Here is a 12,297-nt window from a genome sequence, read left to right on the forward strand (position 1 = left end):
CGGTCCTAAATGATGGTTGGAGAGAGCGTATGGTGGATGTTGTCACGATGGATGAAGTACTTTGAGGGGCGAACCAACTCAGCCCTTGGAAAGCGCCTGGTCCTGATGGCTTTTAGGCAGGTTTTTATCAGAAAACATGGGGAATCACAGGTAAATCAGTTTTTGATATGGTGAAGGGCGCTTTTGAGGGTGACATGGAGACCAAATTAAATGAAACCCTCATTGCTCTCATTCCTAAGGTGGACATTCTAGATAAAATCTCACTTTTCAGACCTATTTCTTTATGCAATGTTAGTTTCAAGATTTTGACAAAAACCATTACTAACAAACTTAAGGACTACATGCCTAGTCTTGTGGCCCCTAATCAAGTTAGCTTTGTCCCAGGAAGACATATCCAAGAAAATCGTCATTGCCCAGGAAATTTTTCATTCCATGAGAAGGAAGACGAGTATAATCAAGTCAATGGCAATCAAAATTGACTTAGAGAAAGCATATGATAGATTGAGATGGGAATTTATTGCAGACTCTTTAAGCTTGGCTGGGGTACCTAAAAAGCTTATTGATATTATTATGGCTTGTGTTACTACTTCTAACTTAAGTATATTGTGGAATGTTGAAGTAACAGAAAGTTTCTCTCCTTCAAAAGGCATTCGGCAAGGGGACCCTCTATCCCCCTATCTTTTCGTCTTGTGTATGGAAAGACTAACACATTGTATCCAGGATGCTGTTGCAAACAAAGAGTGGAAACCGTTCATGTTTGGAAGAAGCAAGCGAGGTATTTCTCATTTGATGTTTGCAGATGATGTAGTACTATTTTCTGAAGTGTCATACTGTCATTCTCTCAGTTGGATATCATTCAAGAGTGCTTAAATAAATTTTGTGAAGCGTCTGGAAGCAAGGTCAGTATCTCAAAGACTAGAATTCTTTTTTCTAGAAATGTTCCTAAACAAGAAGTCAAGTCTATCAGACTGAGAAGTGGTTTTGTTGAGACTGATGATATTGGGAGATATTTGGGGGTTCCAATTTGGAATGGGAGGATAACTAAAAGAAAATTTAGTTATTTAGTAACACAGGTAAAGGGAAGATTGGCTTCCTGGAAGGTGAACTCGTTATCTCTTGCAGGGAGGATTACTTTAGCGAAATCAATTCTCATGACGATACCTAACTACTCCATGCAATCAAACCCTATTCCCAAAGGCATTTTAAAGGAGGTTGAGAAAGTTTCAAGAGCTTTCATTTGGGGAGAGACACAAAATTGCAAAAAGATGCATCTACTGAGCTAGGAAACTTTATGTCAGCCAATTGATGAGGGAGGGTTAGGATTCCGAAATCTATCATTGATGAATGAGGCCTTCTTATTGAAAATGGTGTGGGGTTATCTGCAAAACAATTCTTTTTGGGCTGAAATTTTGAAGCAGAATTATGGGTCATCTAGAAGATCCAGCCGATTTGTAGCTTCCACTATGGATTCCCCTTTGCGGAAAGCTACGTGTAAGGTTGCTAAAGTGATGATTGAAAACTGTGTCACTCATATTGGCGATGGAAGATCAAGTCTGTTTTGGCATGAGTGCTGGTTGGATTCAGGCTTAATTTTATTTGATTAGGCCATTGCCTCGATTTCCAACAAAATACAAAGAGAAGTAATATGGAAATATATTGATATTAATGGACAGTGGGATGTTCAACGCTTGGTGCAATTTCTTCCTAAAGAAATATGCAACAAGATAATTCAATCAGCCCCACCAATTTCAAATGGGAATAAAGATTGTATCATTTGAAGCATACAGGAAATGGTATTTACACTGTTAAATCTGGCTATGAAGTTTTGGCAAAAAAGGAGATCAGTAATTCAGTGGGCACATTTAGAAAGATTTACTGGTCAGGTATATGGAAACTTAAAGTTCCTCAACGTGCAATTACGCATCTTTGGCTGATTAGTAACAATCGTCTCCTTACAAACTCTCATTTAGGGAAATTACAGCTCCTGAATCATACAACTTGTAATTTTTGCCTAAATCCTTTTGAAGATATTCTTCATGTGATGAGGGATTGCACATATGCAAAAGGAATATGGAATCGCTTGGTTCCTATAGCTCTACGAAATAAATTCTTTGAGCTCAACCAGGAAGCCTGGCTTCTGGATAACATTTGCGGCAATAGTACTAAAGGAAGAGATGGGTGGTCGGTAATTTTCTCATGCTTACTTTATCTATTATGGGGATGGAGAAATAAGGAAGCTCATGAAGTAGATTATCACCTTACCAAGGGTTGGAAACATTGCAAAATTTTATTAAAGGAGGTAAATGAAGCTTGGCTCCCTTGTGTATCGAAGACAGGTGGTTTTTTTAAAAACAGAAAGCTGGTGAAATGGTCTCCTCCTCCTGTAGGCTGGTACAAATGTAATATAGATGGAGCAACTAACAGGAAAGGGGGTTTTGCCCAAGCTGGTGGGGTCATCCGTGACCCAACTGGAAAGTATATAGCTGGTTTTGCACAACATTTACAGCCATGCTTAGCTCTAGAGGTTGAACTACAAGCCCTTTTATGCGGTCTACAGTTCTCTCTATTGTTGCAGAAAATTCCAGTAATTATGGAAACGGATTCATCGGAGGTGATGCATTTGGTGCACTCTTCTAAGAAACCTCAAGGTAAGTTTGCAGATTACATAGAAGAGATAAAGAAACTTTTGAAGGATAAAAATGATATTCGCTTAGTTTTGACATATAGAGAAGCAAATTCAGCCACTGACTGGATGGCGAGAGTTCACACTCAGGGAGAAAATGTCTCGCCGACCTGTCTGGATCCTCCTTCTGGCTTAAAGAGGATCCTTCAGGCGGATAAGTCTCTCATTATTATGAGTTAGTTTTTCTTTTTGAGTCACTCTGACTCCGTTTTTTTCTGCTTGGGTCTTTGACCCCGTTTGTGTACCCAAAAAAAAAAACACAACTCCTCAAAGCAAAAGAGTGACACCAGCACTCCTTCCTCCCTCATTCCATTGATGAAGAAATATCATCCTACCCATGCCACCTAGCCCATAAAAACTTCACTTGAGAACACAGGGAATTCCAATCAACACTGGTAAGTTTCCCTTCGATTCCCCGTCAGTATCTTCTATATTGGTTCTTGTTCTCTTTCACCACACAATGCTTCACCAATCATGCTCTCAAGAAACCAAGTCTCTCCTTCCATTGATCTCTCTAATGTCCCTTCTTAAAGTATGCCCTTATTTCCTCCATAAAGGATTTTAGATGATTGCCTTCCTAACTCGATCTGTTGTACAAGCGAACAAAATTTGGAATAAAGCGTTGCGACTAACTTGCAAGTCTTGGCCCTCTTGGGCACTTGTAATTCCCAAACATCCCTCTCAAATTCCTCCGCCCTTCCATCCAATCTCATACTCAGCATTTCCCTAGGATAATGACCAAGGATTGCTGCAGGTTTTGATCAAATGGAAACATTACACGCTGAAAATTCTTGGGAGGACTACTTCCAAATGAACAAGCAATTTCCTGACTTCCATCCTGAGGACAAGGTGAGATTCATGGCGAGAGGTGTTGATGGGCCACTAGTAAACAAGTCTATGCCTGTGGTGCTAGGCCTGCTGGGTAGTTAATGAATAAGAAAAATAATAAAAAAATAAAGAGAATAAGAAGAATAAGAGGGGACGCACGGAGAGCAAAGACAGGGTAGCACTAGACTCTTGGTAATCCATGTTAATTTCTTGCTGTTCTTTATTTTTTATTTTTTCCCCCCTTCACTAAGAATTCTGTTGTGCTGGGTTGAGAGCTTATCACTCAGATATACACCAATTTGACTGATAGAACCATCCTACACTTCAGGGATCATCCCATATGTCATTGCTTAAGTTCTCTCCAAGTTCGATTCCCATCCAACCACTATAACCTATGTTTTTTTTTTGTGTCATGGTTTGAGATCTCAGTCTCGACAGGGATATCGGTCTCTTAAAAAATCGAGATCTTGCAAGATCTCGGCCTAGATGTGAGAATAATGCCTGGTCAACTTGACCCAACTTGGTGGGTATTAGGTTTAGGTTTGGGCTGGAAGTTGGTATTTAGCCTATTTTAGACCTTTTAAACACCGAGGTGATCTTACATATGCTAGAAAACAAGTGTATATATGAGTCCTTCCTGGACCCTAACTTTGAAATCAATACAATGGAGGAGTTACATGCGGACTTATAAAACATGATTTACACAACCATTACTTGTTATAAATAAAGACATAAAGGTTTTAAATCAAATTATACATCAAACATGTTCAGTTGTTCACAGATTCACATTACAATGTTGATATACTTTTAAGTTACACCTTGAGAATACAGGAGTGAAATTAATGACTAAGAAAGTGATGAAAATCCAATTCTAGGGGTAGGGTTTCTTAGGAATATTCCCAAGTATTTAGGATTGCCCTGAATCTTCTAGCAAATAATCTAAAAATTGTATGGGATACCTAGGGGTTGCCCTAAAATAGAAAGTACTAAAATCAATTGTGTCGCTAACCAATCAAAAATAAATCCTATACTAATCTAGCAAGCAGAAAGTACGGGGTCGAATTATGGGGAACTAAAAGGCTAAGTCACTAAGATTGAATTCAACAAAACTAAGTTTAAACTAAATCTACCAATTAATGCAAAAACGTTAACTATGAATATGTGAAGATCTTTGGGATTTCGAATCCCCAATGCTTTTCCCTAACCGATATAACTCTACACTTCAAAGTAAATTAGGGATGGTCTTCCTAGATATGCCCTATCTTCGCAAGACTATTGTCCTTCACCGAAGCTTGGCACGCTTAGTTCGCTGAGCTATAAAACATCTTTGGCCAAACTCAAACACAATCAACTAGAAGATATAGAACAATCAAATTAATGAAATAAGCATGGTTCATCTACATCCCAAAGAAAAGGAACTAGCTACTCATTATCACAAAGTTCATAAGAAAAATAAAGATGAAACATAGGGAGAGAGAGAGATAGAGAGATGTGGTCTTCTTCTTCAGCAATGAGAGAGATGAGAGCCGCGTTCGCCATCCTCTTCCCTTCTCTGTGGCTGGCTTCTCTTTTATGTCTCCCGCACACAATGAATTCCCTCTCTTTACCCGTAGATTCGGCCTTTATTCGTTCGAATTTTGGAAAAACTCAAAACGAGAAAGTTGTAGATCTTTTCGATATCGTTCCATAGCATCTTAAATCACCGAAATCCAAGCTCATACGAGAGAGATATGCCCAAAATACCGAAGGTAGGTATGTTTACCCGTTTTTCAGATTTATTACCAATTTTGTTCCTTAGACCTCCACCTATTTCCAATTTGGCTAAGATCTCACTTTTCTTGATTTCTTGAGCAGCAAGATTGAATGCCATGATTTAAAATCCACCAATATCTAATATATTTGTCAACTTTACTCCATATTATCTCTAATATCCAAAATCACCTTATTCCTGAAAAATACTCAAAAATACTCAATTAGCTCTCTTCAATTAAATAAGTATGGGGAATTAAATCAAATAAATAATGGTAAATGCATGCTTATCAATGGGATGCCTAGGGGTTGCCCTAAAATAGATGCGAGTTGAATGGAAATACTTGGGGGAAATAGATGGGTCCTAAGGAGATGATGGGAATGGCATTGGGATATCCAAAATTAATATGGGATGTAACAAAAGCAAGAGGAAGGGAAATTATTGTTCCTTTGAAAAGAAACTAATTAATTCTTGAATTAGGGAAACAATGGAGGTGGGTGAAAAGTAGGGAATGGCCAATACGGGAAGAACCCTGAAAGGAAAAAGAATCTTTCTTGCTCTTTCTTCTCTTCTTCTTCTTCTTTTCTTTGCTTTCCTTTCTTTCTTCTTTCTTCTTTTTTTGCCTTTTTCTTTTCTTTTGGGTTGCACAGAAACAGGGGAGGGCTAGGGGGTCTTGCTTGGGAGAGAGGAGGCAGGGGATGGGGTGGGGAACTTCTGTACTTGGTCAATGCTGAAGATCTTGAAGAAGGCTGCTGGATTTCTTGAAGCTTGGTGGAATGAAGAAGAAAGGCCACAAATCAATGGAAAGGTTGTTGATCTTGAACAAAATCCTTACTCAACCATGGCCCCCTCAACTAGGAAACTATGATCCTCAACAGGTTCATGCTTGGTTTGAACTCTTTAAGATAGATGATTATACGGGAGGGTAATAAAAATGTAGCGATATTGTGATTCGTACCAACTTGATCTTGTTGCCCCTGGTGACAAAAATGCATGACCTGTATGACCAGTGTTTTTATATCATTCCTTAACCTTCATTGCTGTGTTGGAGCAGTGTCATGACTTTTTCAGCAACTCTCCAGTTTTTGCTTCTTAAGTTTATCGTGTCCTTGAAGTATCAACATGAGGCAATTCTGCATGTATTCTTGGTGGTATGTGATTTTTTACAGATGTTTCAACTGTGTCTAAATTATGACTTTTGTTCTGCAACAGAGGCTTTTAAGAGTGGACAGCTGCAGGAATTGTTGGAGAGGGCAATATGCTCCTGACTGACATGAATGCAACCAAAAGGCTTGATCTTTCCAATGTTATGAAGTAATGCACTACCAGGAGTTATCAAATGTTTATGTGGCCGTTCTTTTGTGTATGTTATTGTTCGCTCTTCATTTGGGTTTTTAAGACCTACATTCTGCATTGTTAAAATTTGAATTGCATGCCAATGATACTAAATTGTGAAATAGCAATCTATTGAAATGGTGCTTATGTAACTACTGATAATTCAAGCATCAATAAGATATATAGAGGAAATCTGATGACATCAGTATCATCTAAATTTTCTTCATTCACTCTTACTGTGTTGACCACTAGTGTTTTTCTATTCATACGTGCTCCCATAACTATGACCGTCACTCAAAAACTTAGCATCTGCTTATCATTTTCATCATCATTGTGATTATCACACATGGCGAATATGCATATTTTTATGTAATGGTTGCGTGTAATCTGATGCATGTGACCTTATGTTCTTCTCTTTCTTTTGGGTAAATGACACACTAATAGAGCGGCTTAATAAGCTCTCAAGTTCCTGTACTCCTGACTGCTTACCTGGATGGCAGGCTGGACAATAGTGTCTTCAGGTAGGTGGTCCTCAATTTAGGGTGTCTTACTAGCCCAACAACTTCCTTCTTTCAATTGTAAAAGTGACAGGTACCAACTCGACATTGTATGTTAAAAGTGTTTCTTTTCCGATGCGTAAAAAGCAGTATTTTGTTATGAGGCCCAAAATCACTACACAACCTTAAAGGGTCATGCCATACGAAAAGGCTGGTTAATGGCAACACTTTTTGCCATAAAGGCCGATCCGGGCTGCGTTGCACAGTTCGTAGCTGGTTCAGTTTTTAAGGGAGTTGCTTTGGCTCCTAACACGCTGCCTGACCAAAGAATCCTTCATTTTAAAAAATAATTTTGTTTTATTATTGGGCTCGATATGATGAATCAAAGGATTGAAGATGGAGAAATATAAAAATGTTGCATCTAATTATGTTTAATGAATTACGATAAAAGATATAGGAATAAATATCTTTTAAATGCATCTAATCACATTTGATAGATTCGTATAATGAGGGAGAAATGATTACCTGAAAAAAAGAGGGTATAAATGTATAATAATTAAGGGAGAGGGGAGCCGATCCCATAGAATGACAGGAAAAAATGTTAATAAAAAATACATCTAATTACCTTAAATGCATTCTTAAACAAAAATTTAGAAAAAGAAAAAGAAAAAAAAAAAAAAAAAAAGTCAATATAATGAATTAAAGCAAATGAAGGCAAAGGGTACTTTGGTCATTTTATATTAAGGTAACAATAGGTAAAGTCTGCAATCAAGGAGTTCAAGGAGTTCAAATGGGCTAAGAAGTTGACACCGCCGCCAACTCAACGTTTTTATTTGCACCAATACAAAATAAATCGGACGGCTGCAATAAAAATGGCAAAGAAATATGTGAGAATATATAAATTTTATGTTACATTTAAAGATTTAAAAGTTTCAAATTTACACCAAGTCCTGATACTATCCGATCCCAAATTTCCAGACCCTCTGCTGCTCCTACCCTCCATCTCCTCATCGTTCCACCACCACCGGCAGTAGCCAACGCAACCCAGCCCAACCTACCCAACCCTTCAAGAAGTAAAAATTACTTAACCAAGCTATCCAAGAAGTAAAAACCCTCTTAAAAAGAGAAGGAAACGAGCCCAGATCTATGAATGAAAATGGCAACTCACTCAGATCTGAGCCCTAAAAACAGCTAATAAAATGCATTTTGGAAACCCTAACTTGACGACGGGTATTAGTAGAGGAAAAGAGAGAGAGACCAGAGGTGCCTGGAGGAACGTATTGGCATCGGACGCAGCAACTCCCGCATGACCTTTTGCAAAGGTTTGGCCTCTTTGTTTCGAACACCTTGTTGCACATGCTGCCCCCACAATCTGCAATTTCCAAAATCTCCTTTATAAATTCTAGATTTGCAGTATGAGCGTAGTAGTAAACCACAGCGGCAGGTATCACAGTAGATTTGCCCACAACAACGATGGCAGGAAGGACACATAGACCAAACAACATTAACATCAACATCCTAGCCATGGCTGTTGCAGTCTATCGAAATACTTGATTTTTGTAAATTTGAAGTGGATTGGGTTGTGTTGAATCGGATAAGTAGGGATTGATTTTTGTAAATTTGAATACTTTCAAACCTTTAGATATAAAAATATTTTTTTTATATTTACACATATATCTTTTTCTTTTTATTACAGCCGTCGGATTTATCTGGTCAAATGTTGGCCATTGGCCCGCTGCTGCAAATAAAAATCCAGGTGATCCAGGTGATCAGCCACACATAATATCCAAGGCTAACATTTGATTTCAAATCTTCCAAATACAATAAATTTGTCAAGAATAGCCAATGCAGGGTTGGTTGAGTTATGAGTGGTAAAGATCCATACTTCTCAACCAGTATTAAAAAAGCAACAGTACAAAAAAAAATTAAAAATTGTTGAGAATTTCAAACGGATGAATGTTCAATGCGGATTTTCGTTGGTGCCTACATGGTTTTCCTCGCCGTAGGCTTTGAATGGATGACACCTAGCGGTGGAAAATACAACGGCTAGAAAGTGGAGTGAAATCGTCAATTTATGTCTTATTTCAATAACTTTGTCACATTTACAAGTTGAACTCTTTAATATATCTAAATTCACATTACAGAACCCTTTCATGATTTGGAGGAAAAAATCAAACCTAATCCTAGATGAACCTCAATTCCTTCCTCTTCACGCTTCAAATGATTACCCTTATTTCTCACTACCAAAAAAATAAAAATGATTACCCGTATTTCTTCCTCGGCTAATATTACTGTTTTTCAAATATTTTTCCCTTTACCCAAAAAAAATAATAATTTAAAGGGTTAAAATAAAAATGATTACCCGTCACAAGATCCTTGGGTTAAAATTTCTTGTTAGGAAGCAAGTTCTAGGTTCTAATGGAAAGCAATATCTCGGTTCTCCTGATGGAAGATGGATTAGGACACTCGCAATGGAAGATAACAATAGTTAGACTGGGGTTTTAGTTCGATCTAAATCTTTTTTTATTTATTTATTATCGGTCTTCTTTTGAATTTAATTTGAATTAGGGAGGTATAATTTTAAATTATAAAACATTTTCTTTTGATAGATGGGTTATTTATTTATTTATTTATGTATAAATGTGTTTTTTATATATTGAGGATGGAAATATTACATATGTCATCAGTAAGGGTTGCACTCACAACCTCTTAGGTTCTTTTTGGTATTAATTTCCATTCTCTATTATGCATGTTTAAAATAAATGAGTACAATAATTCATTATTGGTCAATAATGTAAAATGGTTTGGTAACTTTTGTCGATAATAAATTATGGAATAAAAAATAAGTTTGGTAAGTCAAAATGAAAATTTGTTTATAGAAAATGACAATGAAGAATGATACAAAAGATGCCATATTAATCAAAATATAATAATTAATTAATTAAGAAGATTGCATCACACAAAATATCAGATGAATGGTTTTCATACAAAATATGAGCCTTGTAGGAAAGCATAAACACTCACTATAACTCCAGTGTTGTGTCTTCTAAAATTAAATTACACCAAATATTTGTAAGAAAAATAAGAGGTTAGACGGTAACGTTTCCTTTTCGTTTTCTTGTTTCTAGGTAAGAATTTCCTATCCTAAGTGCTAAAATCAAGTATGGTTACATGGAAAAAAGAATGTTCCTGTTACGGAAAAAGATATGAAAAATTATACGGTTCGCATGAAAAAGAGACGTTTTTTCCCCTTTTTTAATAAATACCTAGGTTCATATTAAAAAACATAAAATGTATTTGTAATAAACAATCTAATCTTTGTCATGTACAATCTATGTTCGCAATTGAAACAAAAGAATCTTGGTGGATTTGAACCACCATCCTTTTGAAACATGCTCATGTTCCAAGTGCTCTACCAATTGAGCTAAAGATCAATAAGTTAAAGTAATCTTTTTTTTTTTTTGGTAACCTAAGTTAAAGTAATCAAGTAAGACATAATAAGACTACAAGAATGTCTTTTTTTGCCACCAAAGGGCATGGATATGAAATAACTTAAATATAAATAATTAAGTGTAAAATGGTTTGAAAATAAAAATAATCACATTTTCACAAAGGAAGACAATGTTGTGAACACTTTACAATGAAGACGAGCAACAAGCCAATGATATTCTTGAGTTGAACTTTACTTTGTATGCAACTCTAGATTAATTATGGCTTTAAATACATATATTGACATACGTATAAATTATGTCTAGAACAAAAGTAAAGAGCATCCAAAAATTAAACCCAAACCACAAACACAAAGGTGTCATTCATGGAAAGAATACCAAGTCAAAAAATGAAATCAGGATCTCAAGCTTGGCAGCATATAAGTCAATGATATCTCTCAAGATCAATCCGAAGATTCCAGCCACAACTCCCAACTCTGCTTTCTTCATGCTTAGTTGAGGTAAGAATATGACAAAAGATATTGGTAGTTTTACTAAGCTTAGTTGGTTGTCTATCTAGTGTCAAGTGTAAGACACTCATAAAGTTGGCCAAATGGAAAAATCAATCACTAAAAAAATATAGGATTTCTGAAACAGTTCATGCCAATGCTTGGATTAGCAATAATATGCATACAAAAACGTTAACATACATGCAAGAATCTCACACTTCAGACAACATCATGAAGATTTAAACAATCAATAATGATGCAACTAGCCAAAATCTCAAGATAAAGGGAAGACCAAGGTACAAGGGCAACAATAACCAGATGGGTTTTCTACCTCACTACCCCTTCAGATAGATCAACATATCTTTTTAGAATCGATGGATCCAATACATTTAGTGAATCGTCACCCAAAGCCAAAATAGCAACATGCCTGTAAAGGACATCTAACATTTTATTTGAAAACCACAAAATAAGATTGTCTTCTTCAAATGAAAAAATGGTTTGGTGATCATTAGTTAATATGTTCAGACATTTATGGGATAACAACAATGAATGATATCATCCGCACTAATGTGTCTAATGTAAGTCCAACTTTAGGATGTTTATGCTTATGAAACATAGAAAGGGGTATCAATGCATTAAGGCCCTTGTTTTGAATGTTAGAGAAATTTATGCTAAAAAAAAATCATCCAATAAACAGAAGAAATAAGTGAATAAAAAGAAAAGTGTCTTCACTTGTTCAACCTAGCACTCACAGCTGGTTTCTTCAAGGAGGATTTGATAAGCACCAATACCAAATAGGTAGGCTAGTGAACTACAGAGGATGAGAGTTTTCCACATTAACTAGGAAACCCTCCTTCGGATTTTGGTGTTTCCTTTAAGATTGTTTGTTGCAAGAAAGCTTTGTAAAGTTCAGAATCCGATTTTTTGATATAATCACAAACCTTCCAAGTGAATTACTGACTTCTTTAAAATCCCATTAAATTTATCCTATTGTGGGGCTTGTTTTTTTTATTTTGATTTGGATTGATGGCCTTAGACATGGAAGTGGGTAGTTCTCAAACAAACCTAACATTGTTAATTGAGTTAGAAATTACTGGTTAGTAACACTGGTATGATACCGAAACTAGTAAGGAAATAAAAAAGAGGGTATTTGATTTCTACTACATAAGTTTCAGCTTCTGATTTTTATTGTGAAGAATTGAGAAAAATTGGAAATCTCGTTTTCTGTGAATACCAACAGAATCAGGTGGAGGGATTGGCTATTTTA

At 36.3% G+C, this 12,297-nt stretch overlaps 1 protein-coding gene across 1 annotated transcript in view; it reads left to right on the plus strand.

The window, feature by feature from the left end:
* The window catches only part of CXIP1 (CAX interacting protein 1), a 28,447-nt gene extending 21,621 nt beyond the window's left edge, over nt 1-6,826 (plus strand). Inside the window, exon 3 of the mRNA XM_089147814.1 lies at nt 6,474-6,826. Within this exon, the coding sequence (XP_089003940.1) occupies nt 6,474-6,529 (56 nt within the window). The 3' untranslated portion in view covers nt 6,530-6,826. The remainder of the gene's footprint in view (nt 1-6,473) is intronic.
* Nucleotides 6,827-12,297: the final 5,471 nt, after the last annotated feature.

Source organism: Hakea prostrata, chromosome 3, assembly GCF_041222555.1.
Source record: "Hakea prostrata isolate BN-2017 chromosome 3, UWA_Hpros_2, whole genome shotgun sequence".
Taxonomy (NCBI): Eukaryota; Viridiplantae; Streptophyta; class Magnoliopsida; order Proteales; family Proteaceae; genus Hakea; species Hakea prostrata.